General features: G+C 44.4%; 3 protein-coding genes across 18 annotated transcripts in view; 1 reads left to right on the forward strand and 2 right to left on the reverse strand.

Annotated features, from left to right (window-relative positions):
- Positions 1-1345, reverse strand: part of Synd (protein kinase C and casein kinase substrate in neurons protein Synd) — a 62733-nt gene extending 61388 nt beyond the window's left edge. For 2 of the 5 annotated variants that reach the window (XM_033476390.2, XM_033476388.2), the window contains exon 1: positions 1085-1343. The gene's annotated coding sequence lies outside the window, so the exon portion shown is untranslated. Of the gene's footprint in view, positions 1-1084 lie in introns of all 5 variants that reach the window. The other 3 variants (XM_076522851.1, XM_076522849.1, XM_033476391.2) reach the window with 3 other exon arrangements.
- A 687-nt stretch (positions 1346-2032) lies between these two features.
- LOC117223863 (E3 ubiquitin ligase Rnf121) lies at positions 2033-6056 on the forward strand. 2 transcript variants are annotated; one of them, XM_033476434.2, is made up of 8 exons: positions 2033-2191; positions 2477-2511; positions 2652-2793; positions 2873-3027; positions 3098-3326; positions 3393-3628; positions 3706-3822; positions 5921-6056. In XM_033476434.2, exons 1-8 carry the CDS (start codon positions 2165-2167, stop codon positions 6003-6005), a joined length of 1026 nt encoding a protein of 341 aa, XP_033332325.1. In that variant the 5' UTR covers positions 2033-2164; the 3' UTR covers positions 6006-6056. The 2 variants fall into 2 exon arrangements, with proteins under 2 accessions (XP_033332325.1, XP_033332326.1); XM_033476435.2 differs by lacking the exon at positions 5921-6056 and having other exon boundaries at positions 3706-5584.
- A 674-nt stretch (positions 6057-6730) lies between these two features.
- Positions 6731-23250, reverse strand: part of Ten-m (teneurin transmembrane protein Ten-m) — a 747607-nt gene continuing 731087 nt past the window's right edge. For 9 of the 11 annotated variants that reach the window (XM_076522846.1, XM_076522841.1, XM_076522839.1 and 6 more), the window contains 6 exons: positions 21468-21494; positions 19447-19663; positions 17917-18752; positions 15473-17781; positions 14450-15182; positions 6731-14320 (listed from right to left, as the gene is read on the reverse strand). In XM_076522846.1, coding sequence (XP_076378961.1) covers positions 12829-14320; positions 14450-15182; positions 15473-17781; positions 17917-18752; positions 19447-19663; positions 21468-21494 — 5614 coding nt within the window. In that variant the 3' untranslated portion in view covers positions 6731-12828. The remainder of the gene's footprint in view (positions 14321-14449; positions 15183-15472; positions 17782-17916; positions 18753-19446; positions 19664-21467; positions 21495-23250) is intronic. The other 2 variants (XM_033476422.2, XM_033476421.2) reach the window with 1 other exon arrangement.

The raw sequence follows: 23250 nt of genomic DNA on the forward strand, positions 1-23250 counted from the left end.
CATCGATCTGTTGTTTATATCCACGGTATTTTTTGCACGAATGGATTGTTACCGTTAGGCTAAAATAAGTAAACTCGTAAATTGAATCAATTGTAAATAACGACGATTTAACAACATCCCAGCTGCGGTCAATCACTCGCATGGTTTCATTGTTAGAAGAATCATTGGCCTTCTCTCCAATGTATTGTAGCCGTACCGACTATGACACGACGCGGTTGACAGTACGAACGACCGCCTAAAATAAAAGTCAAACGGAACCGGAGGAAGAAAACAACCGAATCAATAACGTAAGTAACGATACAGATTCGAATGAGCTGTTGTGAGACAAGGAATGACAGGTTGGCCAATTTACGATGCGCGCTTTCTAGCGAAAAATCCTAGATACGCAACGACGGATAAACGTGATTTATGATCCGATATTTGATCTAGCTGTCAGGTGGAAACCGAATCTACAACTATCGACCTATTTCTCTTTCCTGGCTCTCTCGCCCCCGTTTGCCGGGGCAGTGGACGTCTGAGATCTTTTTCCACACCGTATCGAGACGGCCTGTTAAAGGATGAACTAAAAACTAATTGTTAGCCAATGATAAACCGTTTAATTGAGTTGCATCGGCGGAGGATGTGGGTTAACCTAATGACACCACCGTATCATCAAGGAAACTGTGTTACCCGGAAAGATTTTATTAATTCCCACCTTGACATCGTTTTATATTTGTAAATTCACGTCACCGTCGCGTCGCTCTTACCTACATCCCTTTCGGAGCACGGTGTGAACGTGAACCGTAAACAAGGAAAAACTGTAATCGGATGCGTACGGTCTAGTGACTTTTCTATGACAGCAGATTTTTGTCAAATTAATCCATACTTTTGGCTTAACGAGTAACGATGTTGTTTGACCGGAATGAACGAGACCGACGATGGGAACACTCGAAATCGATTATTTCGCACGTTAAAGACGCGACATGTGTTGGCGACATCGTTCGCACAGTCTGTCGGCAATATGTGCAAGAACTCGGCCAAAGGAAACAAAAAATCGCATGGAAACACGCGCGCTTTCATCAAATCCGCTGTTACTCGTACTCACCGAAGGCAATTCCTCGGGGCGAATGATCTGACTGGCGACGATATCCTTCCAGATCACCGAGAAAAAACTAACCAAAAATCGTATCCACGTGTACGGGGTGAAACTAATCACGACACTGAGACACCCACTGAATTCGCGAACGGCACGCGATCCGATGACACTTTCGACGCGCGATTTTACGGCTCTGGAATTTCGTCACGTCGCACGTTCTTTCAAGAAACGGTACAAACGCTCATATTGCTGCCTCGCAGAGTGAATTACCAGCTTCCCTCTCTGATCAGCAGCCGATGGGCGTGGTTTAACTCCGTGAATGCTCGAGGACTCACGACCGGGCACGAACGGACATGACCGAGTCCGATTGGCGGACCCGAAGACCGATTCACGCGCCTTCGTGAGTTTCGCGGCGAATCAAATATTGTGCGCGTTTTTTGAACCGCTTCGAGGCCAACCGGGACTGTATGTTGTTTAGGTGAATGTAAATGTTTGCAGGTAAGCTGATAGAAATCTACTTAAATGAAAAAAAGGAACAAACAATGGTTAAATATTGTTATACCATGAATTACTCGTAAAAAAATGCATCCTAGTGATATTTATTATTGAATTTAATGTACTTGAGGTACGCGACGAATCAAGTATTGCGCGCGAAATTTAAATTGCTTTAAGATAGACTTAATTTATCAAAAATGTAGTTCTTCGTAGAGTAATTTAAGGAAATTACATTTGAGTAAGCAAGAAATGACCACTAATTAAATGTTATTCAACTATAAATTTCACGTGGAGAAACCGAATATGCATGGTATTTACTGCCAGAATTAGCGAACTAGAACATTTGAATTTCGCGTAGTCATCTTAATAAATACATTGGTAATATTTCTCTCATTCTAAACGAACTTTTCCGTTAATTATGTAATGTTTCATTTAGATAAACACTAACACTGGGTGATTACAATACTAACATGTCATGTGTGCATCACTGTGAACAAAGTTTTGGAATATCAAGGAAGAATATTCTGTATTGTACTATTATTGCAGTCTATATAATGAATTCTAGTTAAGGAATAACTAAATATATTATGAAACATGCATTCCCACGTGCTCATAAATAAGGTATATCGATATTTTCGATATAATTAATTTACAAATAGGTTCCATTAAAAATGGTCACGTATCATATATTTATTCAAATATAACCTCTACGAACAATATTTAACTCGATGAAAAATAAAAATTTCTATATTTCATTGCTTATTTTCTTATTAACTTATGGTAGTTTCGCAAAAATAATATAATGACTTAGTGCGATATTCTTCAAATTTAAATAAGACAATCAACTATCTGTTCTATTTCGGAGTATTGCGTTTATTTTTGTAACATAAATATTTTTCATTTCAGAGCGAGGATGAGATGACTCCTGAAGAAAAAATCAGGTAATGACAAGAAATTGTAAAGTTAAAATTTCGATTAAATTTCTGTACAACATGTTGAGTCATTGGTTGAGTCGAGATAAATATATGGTTTAAAATTTGCAAGGTATTGCCGCAAGCAGTTATTACTGTTAATATTTCAGGATGAATCACATAAAAATGCATGACCGGCACAAAGGACACGAGGCTATGCATGCAGAAATAATAATTATCTCTTTAGCAACATTATTGGCAGCACAGATTATATTAGTTCAATGGAAGAAATGGCATTTCAGATCGTACCAAGTAAGATAACTACTGCTATTCGATGCTACCATACATCATATACCTCCAAGGATCTAAAGAATATAATGTTTTCCTTCAGTTTGTTACTTTAATTTTTATGTGGCTTATTCCGTTTGGAATAAGCTTACAAAATCACTGGTGGAGGTTTACATTTTTTTGGTTGGTGTTCTCTTGTATAACAGGACTAGTTGTAAGAAAAGCTGTTCAAAAACCTATTGTGGGTACAACGCCAAGGTACATTACAACATTCCTTAGATAAGAAACATTCTGTGGAATTTGATGGTAAAATTCCGTCTTCTTGCAGGCTGGTATACAAATGGTTTCTATTTATTTATACTCTCAGCTATGTGTTAGGTATAGTAAGTTACGTTATAATGTTAGCCACGTTTCTTGGTTTGAACATAGTGTTTGACGTGAGGCCACAAGAGTGGATGGACTGTGGGGTCCATTTGATATTTTATGGTCTCTATTTCGGGGTGTTAGGAAGAGACATCGCCGAAATAAGTGCTGACAAGATGGCTTCGCATATTGGGGTATGTACTGGCAAGAACATTACTCGCGTAACCGAAGCTGAGTCTGCTACATTACATAATTTACAGTATTATGTACCAGGCCAAATGCCCACGAGGACTTTAGAGCCAAATGTGTGTGCTGTGTGTGGGAATAAGCTTTTAGTGTCGGAGAACGAACCCGGTGTTATAGAGAATACGTACAAGCTCAGTTGCGAGCACGTTTTTCATGAGTTTTGCATCAGAGGTTGGTGCATCGTCGGGAAAAAGCAAACGTGTCCGTACTGCAAAGAGAAAGTAGACCTTAAGAAAATGTTCTGCAATCCGTATCCTTCGTTCAATCACGATCTCTTTGTCGCTAAAATAATCATTCTTTTCATATGAACCTTAACACAGCACGAAGATGGGAACGTCCTCACGTTTTGTACGGTCAGTTGCTCGACTGCATCAGGTGGCTAGTCGCTTGGCAACCGTTATTCGTAACTCTCGTTCAAGGTATCAATCTGGGCCTAGGCCTTGAGTAAGTAAAGTTCTATTCAGAGAAATCCAATTGTACTTATGACATTGTTGTGTTTCTGTATAAGACAAATGACTCATGTAAACGACTGTACGTTTGTATTCTTGTACATATAGTTGCTATTATATGTATCATTTGTAACAACGAATTGCGTTAAAGGCGTGTAATTCCGCTACGTGTTGTGACTCGAACTTTAACACGTTGAGTGTCCTTGTCTCATGAATTCAACATTGATATCCTTCACTAGCGCAATTTTTGTTTTACAATTTACTTCACTAGCTAATTCAAATGTTACAAAACGTCCCTTAGTGTTTAAGTTATTCTGATCACTTCTGCACAACTTAACAGTATCCGGTCACTGGTGACTCCCAGGGCATTCAACGCGTTGAAATCGATTGCAACATTGCGATGAATGAATGTTTCTTATCGGGATCATGTGAAGTTCACGAGACGTGAATTCACCTTATTTAACGTCCACTAATGATTCTTCCAAAGAACACATCTCCCCGATCGTCTGTAGAAACATTTTTCTATTCGCTTGTTTAGTTGAATCCATGTGCAAGCAACTATTGCTCGGAACGACAATGTAACGACGAGTGTAACGTGTTGGAATTTTTTAAACATCCATTTTAAAAGTCATTTAGGAAAATGAACGATTAGTGTTCGTTATCCGAATGAGTCAAAAGCATAAACGATTACTATAGAATAGTTTCGACTTTGAAAACAATAAAGAAAAATATTTATTACCGTAAAGACAGTATCATTCGGATAATCGTTATTATAGAATATTTCCATGTACTCTATATATGGAAATATTTCGAGTGAATGTACCAAGTTCTTTTACCATTCCACTTCGTTACAAAAACTAGTCACGCTAAGTTCTCAGCTTCATGATTGAACGACGTTTTTATATTTCATAATTGTTAATAATAATACATTTTAAAGACATATGCGCTAAAGTCATTAACTTCTACGGGAATTACAAGCATAGGGGAATCGTCAATCAAACAGTTACTGAATCACAATAATTGATTTTGACCAGAGTGTGCCCAGAGAAATCTCGTTAGTCTATCGATAAAAAGATTAAGATTTTTCGGAAGAGTTAGGGTATTCTCTCTCTCTCGCTTAGAAGATTCTAGATACAGTATTTTTCGAACCCGAAGGGATAAATATAGTAATACGAAATTGTAATATATTCCTACACACAAGTATTACTTCAGATATTTCGGAATTTCGATATCATTGATAGTTCGCTTCTGCCGGTATAGCAATCCTGGTGCTACTTCGATACAGTACAACAGATTGATTTCACGTGAAACGTGTCGCGTGACTACGTGCACATGAAAGTTCATATAACGTTCCGAACACGGTTTTCTTTTACATGCGACTGAACGATCGACCGAGCAATCTGTGCATTCGATTTGTTTTTACGATAGCAAGTAAATAAACTAATTGCGCGCGATGCCGTCGGTCGAGCAACGTCAACAATATTTACGAAAACAAGTGTTCGGATATTGTGCTGCTGTTAAATAAAAATGTGCGCATCATACGCGAATCATGTACAAAACGAACTCGAGAGATTTCTCGTGTTGTTTCATGTGTACAGAACACGGTACGCGAACGCACTATAATTTCTATCGTTTATTCTGTCGACGAGACAAATATTTGCCCACCTTTATAAATAGCTATATCTAATACGATCCACCAAATTGTAAGCATCGACAACAGGAAATGTTTCGTAATAAATAATATACAAAGATTCCAAGCTCATGTACATTTTATTTCTCATTGGTAAATCATATAAAATCAATTGTCGTGGGAAACTTACTTAACAATTTGCAATTTATGTATTTAAAGGCACTTGCGCGTCAACATGTTCTCTAAGAAATCAATTCTTGACATTTCTCTCTTTTCGATCCACGTAAATCTTATCACGCCGATCGAAACAAACACAATGATCCGTAGCGTAAGTTTGCTTTTCGTTTCTTCATTTTTTTCTTTCTTCTGCACCGAGGCGAAATAAAGTAATGACGTAGTACTTACATGGCCTGTGAACTTCTTTCGTGTACGAATGAAACAATTTTGTGTGTAATGTTTTCAGCAAAATGGAACCGGAAAGGCTTCATTTCGACGAAGGCTACAATCCGAAAGACTTGGGGCCGTTATCCGTTAATTCTTCTCATTAAAAGTCATGTCATTGGACACGTTATTTTAATAAAACTTTTGATGAAACAAAACTTGCGGTTTTATGATTTTAATGTAATCGTTGCGGGACGCGATGAGAAGGAAGGAAATTTTGTTGATCACGGATTTATTTACCAGGTTTGTAAAGCATTTTGTGGTCTAGAAAACGATTTTCTCTCGAAAAGCTTTCCTCATTTTTCATCGAGACACCCTTTACAAAATCGATATCTATCGCTAGAAACTTCATATCATCGGAGAAGAGTAAAGCAAATGACAACAACGCTGTCAGGGATTTTACTAAAAGTCTTTAATCAACACTTATCATTATCCTATAGGAAACTACCAACGTTTTATCACATCACACATTCGTAGGTACTTCTTTTTTTTTTGCAAACGTTCGGACCGATAGCGGGATCATCAGATACATATATGTATAATATTTATATACATCTACATATATTCTTGTGTAATACAAATAATCTGTTTATACATTCAAGCATCTCGCTATTGTCATGGGAAAGAGAACTGTACGACGATTGTCAACAAAGGCGAGGTATGAACATTTAACGGGAACAATGGGGTAGATGCTGAACACAAAATGAGACATGGCGACAGAGGTGATGTAAAAATCGGTTACGACGGATCGATTTTTTGGATGGTTCAGACGCCACGATATCGACGGGATCGACGGGATGGGTCATGGGGCAGACAGTCACAAACACGGGGAAATTTTATAGATATATTTATTGAGTACTTAGCGTGTAAGAGTATAGAATATATGTTACCTTACTGTTAAATATCATTACATGGTATCATATATAATGATGTAGTCTTTAAAATAAACCTCACGCGGGACAGATTGCACGCGCGTGCATAGCGGGTGGACAAGATGCATCGGACCCGTAACACTATTCTTCAGGATTTTGAATAATTGTTCTCGAAAAGGTCAAGTTGCATGAAAAATCAACGGATCCGCACATCGAACAGTCAATTAGGTTTCAGCAATGGATTCGATTTTCTAGAGTTTGATCTTACGAATTCTCTGTATCCTGCCCACCGGCTGCATGAGTGTGTGGTTCTTCTTGTGTGAGTGTGTACGTGTTCCAAAAGTATTTACATAATGATCGCAATTAATATGTACAATCTCCACGAAAGAACGAACACAGGATACAGAAGAACGGACGAACTGCGACGAACGGCTGAAAAAGAGGCCGATGGGATCGATTTGGGTTCCGGGGGATCTTCTTCCTATCCATTGGCATGAGTTCTTTCTCGTTACGATTACTATCGGGCGATGCGCGCGCCAGTTGTCGAATTATTGCAGCAGGTTTTTTTCTGAACGATAGTCGATATAAAATCTCTACTACCCTGTGGGGCTGTGGTCAGTGACACGTGACTATCGCACGCGTTTTCCATTTGCAATGATAGTTCGTTAATCAACGGAACTGTTATCGTCATCCTTGGTCACCGAGTTTTTGGCATAAATTGAACGTTGGAACGACTTAAAACGAGCTACTTAGAACTATACCGTGGTTGTTTATGCAATTTTCCATTCCTATACGAAATGATGCATCTTCTAAATAATTGTCCAAAGAGTAGATGCAACTGATTTAGGTGATTCCTTCGTTATTCTCGCGATGTTGCTGATATTACATGGCAGTATCGATTTGTAGTTAATTCGGTAAGAATCGGTTGAACCGCTATTTACCACTAGAACTACCGAACACATCGAACTGGCAGATTTTTCAGATTCCTTATTATCGTCTATCACAACTATCAAAGATTATAAAGATGTTCTCCTGGACATTTACTGGACATACATATTTGATCAAATATACATTGCAATAATGACCGTGTAACGTTTTGATAAATGCGGTCTTGCTACATTGAAAAGCAATACATACAAAGTTATCGCTTTGGTAGTTCCAGTGTTAAAAAGCTTATAGAGGCTATAAATGGATAGAAATCTGCAGCGCGTCTACCTTGTAAGTTCCCCCTCTCTGGTCGGCCAATAGGAAACATTTGTCGGTTACTCGATAAAGTTTCATGCGAGCAAAGGAAAACCGTGTCACAAGAAACAGAATCGCGTTTCTCTAGGTCCCAGAGTTCAAGATTCTGTCAAGTATTGGACTTTTCATTTTTCGCAGTGATCATATTGTTGAACCGAGCTGAGAAGAGGATCGAATTATCCGCAAAAAACACCCATCGCTGCAAAGGGCGCAACCCGTACGCGCTGGTATAGGAGAGTAAGAATCGTTACCGATAACCTTGAACACCTTAGAAATCGACACCGTCTGTGTCTGCTTCATCCGAACGATGCGTTTCTTGTGAGCAATATAGAAAAGTGTCGCGGCGATCAACAATACGGAACGAAAGAGAAATCGGAGTTTCTTAGTCAACGACGCGTGGTTATGTACAAAAAGGAGCGGAGGACACGCAATCGTCGTTTCGATAAAAGGAAAACGGAAAACGAGAACACCGATGAACCGCATACTTGCCGTACTTTACCGAGGCGGTCGGAAACCTTTTCAGTTCGTTAAAAAGGAAAACCGCGCACGACTCTTTCCTTCTTTCTGCTATTATTTAACACAATTCGTTATATATTAATATACCATATAACAAATCTCGCTCGCACTCACTCACTCATTCTTTCTCTTGCACGCGTTTTTTTACCATTCTTACGATGACGCTTTTCTCTCTCTCTCTCTCTCTCTCTCTATCTCTCGACTTTCTTGCTTTCATCAGAGACATTAAATCTCGTTAGACATACGCGATAGTTACGAAGTATTGCTTTCTTTTAGTCACGTGCCGATCGTGGTTCGTCCCCATCCGAGTCGCAGCGGACGATCCATCGGTTTCCACTCCGCCGCCGCTGCGATCGAGACTCCGCAAGAATTCTGCCCCTATCCCCCCCATTTTTTCGTTTCTTTTATTTTCTCTCTCTCTCTCTCTCTCCGCACATTGGACGTATTTTGTGATTGTTGACTCGACCCTCGAACTTGTTTGCAGAATTCTCATGGCGCTGCTCGCCGCTCGAAGGTGACCACGGCGCTAAGCGTAAAATTAACATATTTCATCATTTTTTTTGTTTCTTCTTTTTCTCTCTCCCTTGTTTCGTTCCTATCGCGTGGCACTCACGCGAGCGAACGAAATACACATAGAAGATCGGCGGTGCCTGCCGACTCCTGCATTCGGGGGTGGCACACACTACCTTCTCGCACACTGAATATTTTAGAACGATACTACGTGGCGGGTAACAGGTAACGGAGGATTTCAGGGCTACAAATAAGACAAGCATTTGGCGGTCCGAGGTGTTAATGTCGTTTTGACGGGACCTGATACAACCCTGCATCCGATGCGTCCTTGCTCCAATATTTGGATTTCGCGGCTTGGCAGGTTTCGAACAAGGTATTAATTTGTGTTAAATGAGATTGGAATTATCTGTGGACCTAGTTTCGTTATAATTTCTGATTTTGGCGAAGTTAGTAACACTTGATGGGAAAATATAACAGAAAACACTCGAAATATCTTGGAATTATTTCTTATCTTCGTGTCCCATTATACAGTTATGTCATAAATAATTCTTTTCTGCATCCTTTTGATAATGTTCGAATGATGTTATAATAGTTAACGAGGTAAAATAGAAGACCGCTATTCACCGTAGCTTACGATTCTTTAACACCTCGTCCGCTTTCCCGCGTCTCCCGGCGAACAATCACGAAGCTATCCGAAGGATCGAAGTATAACCGAGGATAAATCTAGGAACAGCGAAAAAGGAACGTCGCAGGCGTCGACTGCCCCTAATCAGCGAGGGGAGCCTGAACGGCGGAATGCTTCGGATTAATTTTGAGGAGCGAATGAAATTCGTGCATGCATACAACGCATAACCATGACCGGGTGTATTGAAAACGTTGAATCATCACAGATTGATATGCCTCGTGTTAGCAGCCGGACTCCGCCTCGCCGATCAAGGGTAGAGATATTTCGATGGTGGTTTCAGCAAACGTAAATGGAACTGTCGTGTCCGATGAAACGTAACTGATCGCGTCCGGACGATCCCGGAGTAATTTTCAACTCGATGAATGGAACGAACGAACGAACGAACGAACCTAACGCACATTGTCTGGCAATCGGATACTTTGTAGAAAATTCTGATTTTCGTGGGTGGACGCGGACACTTGGCGAATCCACGACGTTTTTAATTGCTATCCATGAACGGATATGTACAGCGGCGTATCGTTAATCATTTCTTAATCAAAGGGACGCGCTAGCACACTCTTTTAATCGTGTTTCCGTTTTTTCTCTAAATTGTTCATTCTTTCTCACACACATTCTTTCTCCCTCTCTCTCTCTCTCTCTCTCGCGTGCGCGCTCTCTCACTCTCTCAACTAGTATCGTTACTTTGTAATTATGATTATGTATGTTTTGCTTGGAATTCACCGTACAACTACCTGGAACACAACGTGGCCGAGCTACGTGTTTCGCTCCGCACGCTGGCCCGCTCTATTTTTCTTCTCTATTACGTTAATTTTTATTACCGTACGTATTATATAGCGCGTGTTTTTTCATTATTTTCATTATCATTTCCCATTAGCGTTTTTACTTTTTTTCTCGTTACTTTCTATGTCATCTTAAAACTTCACCCTCGGATCCGTACCACAGAGAGCTCTACGATTTTTTGGTATTTTTCATTTTTATCCGCCTCCTCTTCGTTTACCCAATATTTGACAAACACCGATCAATTTTCAACTATATTCATACAGAAAGGGTGGAGGTTTCTTCTTCTTCTTCTTCTTCTTCTTCTTCTTCTTCTTCTTCATCATCATTATCTTCTTTTTCTTTTTCTTATTCTTCGGTTGCGTTCTTTTTGATAGGGGTAAGGGATCAGGGGGTGGGATGTGGGAAAGGGGTTGATTTTCCACGGGACGATCCCACAGACACACGGTTTCACATAGGACATATTCTTTGACGACACAATTCAAAAAATAATTTCTCATTTTTAGTAGAAAGATAGGCTGGGTATTTTTTCGTACAATAGTATCATCGTTATTATGTACTATTATCTTCCTTTTTTATTTAGTTATTACTATCATTTAATATTAGATATTATCATATCCGTTATCACCTATTATTTCATTCATCGTTATTATTACTTTACCGTTATATGATCATTATTATCGTTATTATTATATTGTTATACCACCGTGGGATATTACTCGACGCGTGTTCACCGTCACGAAACTCGTTTCGCCCGTCTATTGCTTTATCTTGTTACGTCACGGCGGGCATTTCTACCAAATCACGCGAATTACCGATCACGAGGCTTCACGTGAAAAGCCTCGTTACAAATCTCTTGCTCGATTATTATTATTATTATTATTATTATATATATTTATATCTGGTACGACACGCGAACGTTTCATACGTATCAAACTATATACAACAGAACGCTCGATCGTGGATCGCTACGATCTAGTGAAGCCGGATCCGACCGACACGTCACCTGGGATACTGGTGTCCGAATATTCATACTCATCCGCGAACCTGATTTCAGAAATTCATTCGATTCCTTCGGTTATTTCACGAAAGATCTAATTACCGATTTTCGCACACTTACCCTTTTACCAAGATCGTCAAGGACTGTCTCTCGCGTACCGTTCACACGTTTCCCTCGGTTTTGTACACGCGCGCGCGCGCGCGTGTGTATGTATTGTACGTGTGTGTTGTACGTGTTGCGATGTACGTGTGTACGCCTGTGTTCGGTGTCTGTGTACATATACAAAAGCATTATCGACAGTTTCCACTTAAGTTTACCGGTCTCTCTCTCTCTCGAATATTATATATTATCTACAGTTACGGTTAGTAGCTATATGTACAGTCGCACGGCTCGCGCAATTACACCATCGCATGTTAAAAATATTTTGTTGCATATCTGTGCTTTTCTCTTGCTTCCTTCTTTCTCTCTCTCTTTTCCTCTCTCTCTCTCTCTCTCTCTCTCTCTCTCTCTCTCTCTCTCTCTCTCTCTCTCTCTCTCTTTTCACCGTCATGTTCGTCATTTCCCGTCTTCATTTCTCGTTTTCCCTAAATGAAGCTCGCCGAAGTTGAAACGCGCACGCCTCCTAGACCCTGTTGCATGGAAACACCGGTTCGACACTCGGAACGAATAACACGAGAGTACAGTTGCTTAGTGTGTCCTGTTCGAATCTTTTGCTGCGTGTCTCCCTCATCCCTTCCACGCACTCGTCGTAATCTCGTCACGGACGGCACCTTGGGGAAAGTTCCTGCACGCACCTCGTGTCTTGCTCTCGCGGAGTCCACGTCGTCCTTTCTCTCGCGCTTGTTACAAACTAATTGTTTCGCCACGTAACAAGCATCGTTTTAATTACTTTCTCCGTTTCGTTACTAACGTGACTAGCTCAGTTCCCGACGCGCACACCGGCGGACGACTCGGCCGCGGATCGCGTTGCGCGATCGGGAAAGGTAAACGATTATAGACAGTTGAATCACAAGCAGCAACGCTATTTTATGGCACACCGAGCGGGGTTTTCATACGTGAAAAATAAGAAAAATAGCACTCGATCGGACACACTTCCCTCTTTGTTACGCGAGCGCGGTCAGAAGAGAACGGAGAGAACGGTTCGGGGGATGATGTATGGTGAGCACCGGGCCCATTTTCCGGGCGCGGTGCTTGATCGTAGGTAAAGAACGTTAGTCTTGTCTCTCTTCATTGTTCTTTCGTCAAGTCTGTCCGACATATACGTGAATTCACATGGGCGCGTGAACCAAGTCCCAAATAGCGTTACGATCTCGCGTCACATCCTTGAATCACGAGTCGTGCCTGTGGATCCTGTTCCGTCTGTTTCCGCTCTTCCGTCGTTTCCTCTTGGTGTCCCTGGTGAACGCGACGTTGCCGGGATCGTCGGCTAACTGAGGGTATCTGTGAACGCTGTGGATATCGACGCCCTCGTAACCGTTCACGGTGCCCCGATTGATCAGTTCGTCCTTCTCCTCCTTGGACCAGTCTCCCCTGCCCTGGAACCCGGCCATCACCAGCTGCTTCTCGATCTCCCAGGCCCTCTCGACGGCCCTCTTGTGAGCGTGTTTCAGTATCCTGTGCCTCTCCTGCTCGGGATCAGCTCCGTACTTGATCACCACGGCAGCGTCCGGATTGAACAGCCTCAGCTCCTTCCAGGTGCCAGCCCCGTGCTCCGTGGTCTCGTGCGTCGACACGTTGAACATCCCGCCTAACCGACGCAGCTCGTCCATGTCGTCCCTGATCTTCAGCGCGTTGTCCTTCACGAAGTAGAACACGTCCTGGTCGTGGACGCTGAAGTGTAGCGGCAGGAAGTAGGAGTTGTTGAACACCGAGGTGACCACGTCCTGCACGACCCTGTTCATCGCGCCGTCCACGACGCTCACCAATGCCCGTCCACCGACCCTCGACACCAGGATACCTTCTCCGAAAACAGCGCGACGATGGGCCACTCGCGGCAACAGATTCCTGGTCTTCGGCTCCAGTTTCAGGAGAGGCTTGGGAACGAAGCCCAGGTCGGAGAACTTCTCGTGCACTCGATCCACGATGCACTGAAGACCGGACATCACTCCGAAGTCCGGGGTCAGTTGGGGAGACGTGATCGTGGCGCTCGGCTGGTACACCATCTTCTTCATGTATTCCGAGCCCAGCATCGCGGAGATATCGTAGCCGTAGAGCTTCAGCCAGCTGGCCAAATCGGTCATGTACTCGACGTTCTGCTTGAAGTTGATCGGATCGTTGTTCCGGAAGCGGTAGATGAAGATGTCCGTCGGAGTGGTCAGCTCGTTGGCCATTTGCTCCCAGGCCGGTGTCATCCATTGGCCGACGGTCGGGTCGTACAGTCTCTTGTTCAGATAAACCAGCTTGGTGTTGGGATCCAGGAGACCGCCGTGGAAGTCGATCGGCAGGTAGAAGTCCGGATTGGTGTCCTTGATGATCTTGCCGAAGGGCGTTCGCCTCATTTCCTTGATCAGGTTGCCATTGGTGTCGAACAGCGCGAGCGGCGAGCCGTTCTGATCGACTGCGACGTAGAATCTCTGCTCGGACGTCTCCACGGTGATGAGGAAGTTGCGGGCGTCGTAGAGGAACCGGAAGGTCTTCATCGACTTCGGGAAGTGGACGTGCGTGATCAGATCGGGTGTCCTCGGGTTCGCGTAGAAGAACTGCGTGATGTTCTCGCGGTCGTCGTTCCATGCCACCAATCTGCCGCGGTCGTCGTAGAAGTACCAGATCTGCGACTTCTTATGCTCCGACGCGTGGATCAGCTGGCCGCGCGAATTGTACCTAAATCACAGAGCAGTAATTGACGTAAAGGTGGGAGTGACGCTGCTTTCGAGATCCGCGATAGGGAACAACCGGAAAAGAAGTTACGACGAAGAAAAGAAAAGGAAGGAAAAGAAAATGAAGGCTAACCTGTACTTGTGCTCCCCGCGAATGACCACGAATCCTCGGCCATCGTAGGAGTTGAACTCGACGTCGCCATATTGGACCACGCGGTCCCCGCTGTCATAACCCAAAGCAATCTTCTCGTTGTGCTCCGTGACCCCGATCACGTTGCCGTTTTCATCGTAAGCGTACTGCCAATTATTCTCGGTGTCCGCGACCTCTAGCACGTGGCCGTCAGCATTGTACGTGATCTTCTCCATCTTCGAGTCCTCGCCGATCGACAGTTTCCTCATCTTGATGCGATTCCTGTCGTCGTAATCGAGCTCCATGCGGAAGACATCCAACGCCCGTATGTTTATTAGAACGGTCTTCACTCTGCCATGCTCGTCGTAGTCCGTCACAGTGTAGAACTGTTTGCTGCTGTCCTGCATCACCGATTTGTTGAACAGGTTCCTGTGGATCCTCAGATCTCCGACGCCTTCCAGCATCCCCAGGTTCTGGTTGTACTTCAATCGTAGCGGAGGCATCTGTTTGCTGTTGATGTCGACCTCGATGCCGGATATCCTCGCATTGCCGTCGTATTGGTAACGGTAGCGAGCGTTGTTCAGGCCGCTCTTGCTTCCGAACTTGATCTTCTCGTCCTTGACGATGCCAGCGTGGTACTTGTACTCCAATCGCATCTCGAAGTTCGGCTCGTTGATGTCGATGCTGTGGACCAGACTGGTTGTCTCTTGGTAGGTGTAGTGGATCGAAGATAGTCCTGAAAAGAGACGCACATCGCGTATGAAACTCCTCCTGATTAGTCTTTGCCTGCGGATCTGTACGCAAAATCAAACTTGTCTAACTTAATTGTGAGAAACCGAAGTTAAACGTAAATGTCTTTCCTTTCTAAATAATTCTAGTAAGTTGAAAATAACGTAGCAATATCCTTAAATTCTTTTAACAGCTTCACACTTATATGTTCCATCTATTCATGTTTGTCATAAATGAATAAAATCTGCGGTCTATTGATTACCGATTACTACGTAATTTGTTAACAACGATACTCACCGGCAAGAGTAGTCTCCAACTTTCCGGTATGATCGTAGACGAAAGCGACCTTGCCGCTTTGATGAGGGTACACCTTGGCCAGGATCTGTCCATCGTCGTTGTAGAGAATCTCGTAGGGATGTCTGTTCATCGGCGAGTAATACTGGTACTTGTAGAATCCTAAGGAGGTCTGCAACGAGAACGCGTGGATGTGCCCCCTAGGAGTGGTCAACGACTGCAACGCGCCAGCCTCGTCGTACTGTAAGAAATAGTCGCTGCCTCTCGGTGTCGTCACCTTCAACGGCAGGCTGCTGAACATGTCTTTGAACGCGTAGACCATCGACGTTCCATCGCTGTATTTGATCTCGTAGAGTCGGCCGGCTCTATCGAAGCCGTAGGTCTCGCTGATGTCTCCCCAGGTCCAGCTGGTCAGCCTGCTGAACCTGTCGTACTCTAGCTCCACGCCAGCGAAGATGCTGTTTCTGGGACCCCACTTGATCGGTCTCGCCGTCTTGTCGTAGGTAACATTCAATAGTTCCATCTCGTCGAGGGTCACGGCTACGCTGTTGCTCTCCCTGTCGTACTCGAGCGATAGAAGAACGTCCCCGTTGACGCGAAGCCTCCTGCCAACCTGTGCGACTCCTCCTTTCGAGTTACCTCGGTTCTTGGTGCCCTGAAGCTTCCTCACGAAATACCGCCACTCGAACCTGTTCGCCAGGTCTCCGGCGATCTCTGTTTTCTGCTTAGCCGGCACCGGGTAGCTCTCTTCCAACAGCGGTTCTATCTCAGCTAGGACGGTGTACGGCAGAGTGTCCGTGCTGATGGTGTGAGCCCACGGCGTCATCTGGCCGACAGAACCGTCGGCTAGGACCGTGGTCCTTTGCTCAGCCTCTCCCACCTTTGTAACCACCGACGATCCCTTGATCAGCATCGAGATCGGCTTCTTATTGTTCTGCCCGATCTTGACTACGGCTCCCTTCAGGCTCAGGTCGAACGTCAGGCTGATCACCTTGCCGGTCGGTGTGACGGCGCTGGTCAGTCGGCCGAACTCGTCGTAATTGTACACGTAACTCCTGCCTGTGCTGTCCAGCTTGGTCTTCAGCAAGCCGGTAGGTCCATGATAATCGAACGTCACGTTATAATTGTCCGGAGTACTCAGCTCGTGCAGCATCTTCATCCTGGACATCCTGAGCCTGCACTTCTGTCCTTTCGTGTTCTCGATCGAGTTCACCTGGCTACTGTAATCTCTCAGCAGGAACACTTTATTGCCAGCGGTATCGGTGACGGTGCTGAGTTTGCCGTTGCTGGTGTTCACGTTGTACGTGAACTGGTACACGATCTCGCCCGTCAAGATGTTCTTGGTGGCCACGTGCTGGCCGAATCTGTTAAAAACGTAGATCTCTTGAGTGTCCGGTGCATAGATCTCGTACTCCCTGGCCCCACTAGCGTCGGGAATGCTAGCCATCACCGATCGGATCCGGTAATTCGCCTGGTCACCGATGTGCACTACACCGTCGGGAGACACAGCCACCGCGGATATCGTGTTGAACTTGGAGGTAGAGGCCAGATAGTGATCAGCTTCGAAACAGTCGCAGCCATGCTCGAGGCAGTTGCACTTCGACTCTGCTCCGGCATAAGGCGAGATCTTGCCGTCGGTGCCGATCACTCTGACCCTGTTGATCCTCTGGGAGTCGCTCTCGGCGATGTACAAGTTCCCGGACGGGCCAAACGCGATGCTCTGTGGCATCACCAGGGTGGCGTGCGTTGCCAACTCGGTGTCGAACGACGAAGACGGCGAGGCACAGTGAAGCGGACGTCCAGCGACGACCTTCACCCTGCCATCGGGAGCCAGTTGGAGCACCATGTGGTCGTCGATCATATGCAGCGAGTTGTCCAGAGGGTTAATCGCCAATTCAGTTGGCCAGCGTAGATGAACTTCTTCTACGTTCAGCGTTCCTTCGCAAGGAATGGGCTTCCAATGCGATTTGTGCATATGGTTGCCGATCACTGTGGTGATTATGCCGTCCCTGTCCACCATTCTGATGTTGGTCCCATCGGCGAAGTACACGATGTTGTCCGTTGAGACTGCCACTCCCTTAGGGTACGCGAGTTTAGCGTCCCTGGCCAGCGCGCCGTCGCCGCAATGAGCTTCGTCGCCGGGAAGACACCTTTCTCCGGAACCTACGATCGTTTCCCAGTTATGGTCGGGGTCCGAGTAGTCGTTGATGTTGCGGACGCGGATGATCTGGTGCGACTCTGGGTCAGAAATGAAGAGAGATCCGTCCAAAGGACTCAAGGCGATGTGGTAGCGGTAGGACACCCTTGTTGCGCTGAAAGAGAACAAGGATTTTTAATAACGCGGGCTACTTCAAATCTTTGGATTCGTTTATGAAAAATTAAGTAATTGGCTGCTTCAAGCTCGATATCTTAGCAAAGTCTCAGCAGGTAGCTTGCGATCGACTTACTTGAGCCTGACAACGGTCCTCACGGTACCGTCGACGAGGATCTTCCTGACCAGGTTGAAGTCGCCAACGAAGATAGACCCGTCCGGAGCCGTGGCTAGAGCAACGGGAGCAAGCAGTCGTTGCTTAGACGCCTGTCCGTCGCAATCGTAGCATTCCAACGGTCTCTGGAGCCCATCTCCCATAGTAGTTAGGATCACTCTAGGCTTCTGCTTCAAGTAGATGTTAGAGCCGTCTCCCTTCTGCAGGATTCCCTCATGGAAGTTGTATCTGTGATGAATATCCAGATTCCAGCCGCCAACTTCAGAAATGGACATGTCGTGGCCGCTGAGCTTGGTCGTCTGCACGTCCCAAATGATGTCCTTGCAATCGTTATACTCGTATCCCACCTTCACCATCGCTGTAGTCACCCCGTAAACTCTTTGCCTGTAAACGTTCAGCCTGTTCCAGGCGTAGGTGAACTTTATCACCGGGTCAGCCTCGAACGTTTTCTCAAACAGAATGCCCTCGATGGTGATCCTCAGGTGGATTAGATTCAAGGTCGATGGGATCACTTCCGGGGTCAATTGAAGCTGTATCGTGGATAGGTAACCGGCCGCTCGGGAACTGTGGTAGACAAGGTTCAGCCCCGTGCCAGGAATTTGTAGGCTCTCCTGAATCACTTGGGATTCGGCCAAAATGGCGCTCTTGTCAGGACACGCGCCCTGGAAACCGTGTTTCCACGTTGCTAGAACCACCGGTTTCATCAAGTCGTAGTCGTGGGCGGCGCAGGCGTGGGGGATGTGCACCGGCTGCTTTTCCTCCGCTGTACTCATCACAATCTTGTCGATGATCACCACCTTCGAAACATCACGTTCCGTTAGTCGTCCTCCATACGATGGTATCCTCGTTCGAGTATACAGGCGTTGTTATTTCAAATAACGATTAATTCAAGTAACAAATTATGTTACTTCCAGGCTTGTGCCAACCTAGCTCGCCTCTTATTGGTCAATGTTTTTCGTGCATTCGCGCTAAGGAAAAAGTTACTTCAAACGACCTCGGAAATCCCTCATTTCCTGGAAGTAACATAATCCTGGATATTTTAGGATTCAGCCGGTTAGAAACGACCGATTTACTTGATGGAATTCGCACTGGAGCATTTAAATCGATCACAGAGATCGTTCTTTCATAACGTCTCTAGATTATGCGAATCGTAATTGAATCTCGACTCGAATATGTCGGAACGAAAACTCGAAAAGCGTTTACACCCAGACAAAAGATACCTGTCTCCTAGACCTCAGAACCTTGCCCGAGTCTAATGGCAGTCTGCTTACAATTAGCGATTATTATTATTAGACTGCGAATTTTTATGCAAAATAAAAATTGTCACCATCAATTCCAAGGAATAGAGACCACAAATTGATTATTCTTCTTTAAATCATCCTAGTCGATTAAATTCTTTTACTTTTTACCCTATTTGAATTTATAACAATCCAATTTTGCCATAAATGCATGAAATCCGCAGTGCAATCATTATATTTAACATAGTTCTACCTCGTTCCACGGCACAAAGACAATGTGGCTCTGGGGTTTGAACGGCGACCTGCCAAACTGCAGGGTAACAGCTCCACCACCGTTGACCAGAAGATCAAACCAGCCGTCGTCTCTCGTCAGGGTGAAACCTTCCAGCGGCGTGCTGGTGCTAACTCGCACCCCCATTAAACCGGTGCCAAGCTGCGTGACAACGCGGCCACGGACAACAGCTGATCGGCTGTCAGAGGAAGATAGCGTTAATAATCCGGTAAACACACTGTCACCGTGAACTAATGTGATCGGTTTCTCACTGTGCTCGGTCGTACGCTGAAGTAGGAGCGAGCGAGTTGACGCTTACAAGATTAGTCGAATATATCAGTCAAACTGTTAACAGGATCATCGAAACCGTTTGCATCCAAGCATCGACGATTTGTTCTATAATCTAATTATCTACTTTCGAATTACTTAAGCAAGATCCAGCTAAACTACGTCTACAATTTACGACGAGATATCGTATTACTCGATTCTTCGAGGTGAATTGATTTTCGTTTAACCCGTTTCGGCAGCGCGCCGGTACGCGCCGAGGCATTTATCCGGCCTCGTAAACGGCAACACAGTCGCCCGTTACTTCTCCAACAAAGCAACTGCTATCATCTAATCTAAGTCCAATCTACGACGACAGTATTACTCTCCGTTCTCTCGAGTCGTTTTACACTGTATTCAAAGTAAAAGTCCCGGCGGAACGAAAACACGTCGTCACGTCGCGTCGGCGGTGTTGGGCCGGCAAACGGAAGTTTGATCAAACAGGCCGATGAACTGGAAACGATTTCAAGTTTTGCAGCCGGCGCGTCTCTTCATTCGCGCGCGACGTGACGCCCGCCTCTTCGTTCCCGATCAATCGGTATTCCGTGCGTGTACGGTACTCGGCTATGTCTTAGAACGAAACTCGGCAACTCGTGGTAGAATCTAGTCGCGACCCAGTTTCAGTGCTAAAGAGGCGATTACAGTTGACGAATATTAAACCTCCTAATCCCGATGCACCGATATTCGCGCCGTTGCTCTCTCTCTCTCTCTCTTTCTCTTTCCGTTTCTCTCTCTATTCCTCTCTCGGGACAAACTCGCAGCGAGATCTCTCATTTTCTCTCCGTTATCGTCGTCGAGCAGTAGAGACATTTTCTTACCTCGGTCCGCCAAGATTCAAACTAATTATCTCGAGCTCGTTCTCGCTAGAATTACCGTAAGACAGATTTCATCTAATCAGTGCTAGCTTCTGTGAATTAGAATGCACTTTTGAGTTCGTATCGAAATCAATTCTGCAAGTTTGGTCGGTGCATGATCGATTACATTCGTTTCTAATTTCCGATTCAATGGGAATGGTGTTGAGAGACCGAACAGCGACGCGAATAGCGAAGCATCGTCGCGGAGAGAGGTTCGATGGCCCCTGGAGGGACTGGTCGAGACCCTTTGGCACTGAACGATCGACGACCAATTGCTAGTAATTATACACATATACACAAATAACACAAAGTCAGAAGCACAACTTAAAAGGCACGAAAGACAAAGTAGGAATAATAAGGTAACCAAACCATGCAACGAGAAAGAGTCGAACAATGGGGGTCTGAGGGATGTAGAGGTGGACGAGGTTGACCTCGACGGTGGATAGAGGAGGTTGGTCGCACGCCGCATTGCAGTTTTCGAGGGAGGTGATCTTCCGTTTGTCGACAACTTTGTCGGTGGCGAGGCGCAAAGTGCCGGCAACTCTAGAAGAGGCTCTCTGTCTCGAATCTATACAATCGTACGGCCCGCGCGGTATCTTTTTCGTTTCGTATCATTTTGCTTTGTTCGTTCGTTCGTTCGTTTTGTCGGATGCGGGAGATGCATTGTTACACATGATCATATCAAATATGCACGAAAATGTTGGTGAAACAGCAGCAGCTATTTAAACCGCTTACACTTCTACTGGCAAACGGTATTTCGCAACCGGTTTTTCATATGTTCACATTAGTCGAGGCAGTGTTACCTCGACGCAGTGGCGTTCTTACCTTGTGTTGAAGTGATTCCAGAACATACTGACCGGGCAGCACGGATAAAACAGAGCCGAGTTAAAAATGATGTGATTAAAGGCGAAATTATACGGAGAAGAGAGAGTTTGAAAGATGGGCTTGGGACTGTAGAGTTAGAGTGGAAACAATGTGGATGGAATCGTCTCTCGAAGAGGCGTTCGAAAGATACTGGTCTCTGGCAAAAAGTATCGAAAGGCATTATTAGAAGCTGTTTTCTTATTCGTTACAGAAAACAGGAGTATTTTGTTTTGTTTCTTGATCATGATCGATGTTTCTTTATCAAATTCAAAGAGGCTGTCGAAAATTTCTTAAAGCGAGAACGAAGAAATTCTTGACTTAATGACAGATTTGCACGTAGAGAACAAGATTTAAAGTGATCTTGAATGTTCGACGAATAAATAAAAGTATCCTTCTTTTAGTACACCAAGATACCCGGAAAACAAAATTCTGTGTCGTCGTTCGATGGAATACTTTTTCTCGAGAGCAGAGGAACAGAGGTTCTTCTTGATCATAAAACGACATTTACTCCCAGACGCGTGGGGAGCTGAACACTGTACATTAAATAACATTTGCAATTTTCCTTTTCCACAGCCTATTGCACAATTTGAAAAACTTCCTACGGAAGATCATTATTTTATTTCGAAGAGAATATATTTAAAGTCTTGTTCCCAGTGTCGTTCTACGGTTGATTTTGTGGGTTTTATCAAGGATCAAGGTAAAGATGAAAGTGGCGGATTAGTCGTTACGAGGAACTCCGAGAAAACTGTAGATGTAAAAGATCGTTGGGCTAGGAGACGATCCAGTATCCGTAAATTCCCTCCCTAATCGGTGTGATGGGCGCAAAGCTCGAGGCTCGAACATGGAGTCACACATTCACGCAAGCTGCACTCGGACGGACACGTGAGGAAGGAAGAAGAATATGTATACGAAAAGGCTGTCGATAGTACGTATAATATATAAATATATAAATATGTAGATATTACCAATGACCGATAATATCGAAGGTGTAGCGATAAAGACGAAGAAGAAGAAGAATAGAATGATAGTGAGATAGCGATATGGAGACGATGGGGCTCAGTGCAGGGCACACGCTCGCGCACACATACATACAAACATATGTAGAAAACTTTTGGGATGTGATTTCACACGGGTCACAACAACGCAGAGAATATATCATATCTATGTATACGTCTTTGTGTTTTGTATATCGTATTTGGATCGAGGTGTGGTGGTGTTGTTCGTGAAAAGTGGCCGCGGCAGCTCGAATTTTTACCGACAACAATGACGAAAGATTCGCGAAATCTCTTTAGAAACTTTCTAGTTTGATTAGTTTTCCATTTACATGCTCGGACAACCGAATAATCGCTGAGGTGGTTAATACGCGATAAATTGACTGGAACGTTTTCCTTGGTTTCGAAGCTTATTTCGCTACGTTTCATCCACCCTTTACTAGGCCATGTTTCATGGAACACCGTGTTATGTATGCGCGTGCCTTGTACTAGTTGGGACAGCTAAAGATTATCGAGCTACTATGGTTTCGTACAGCTTTTCATATACTTAGCCGGGCTCTTAGCAGCCGTCGACCATGTGTTCGATAATGAAACTGCAGTTTAACTTGACAAAAATATTAGTTCGACGAACGGTCGTTTCTTCTTTTAATAATGTAACAAGTTAAAAGCAATGTATTCTTAAATTCTATTCGTCTTTTCAGTGTATTTTCAGATTATACCATGGTATCCTCTGTTACCTTCTAAAGATTTTG

The sequence above is a fragment of the Megalopta genalis genome, chromosome 6, assembly GCF_051020955.1.
Source record: "Megalopta genalis isolate 19385.01 chromosome 6, iyMegGena1_principal, whole genome shotgun sequence".
Taxonomy (NCBI): domain Eukaryota; kingdom Metazoa; phylum Arthropoda; class Insecta; order Hymenoptera; family Halictidae; genus Megalopta; species Megalopta genalis.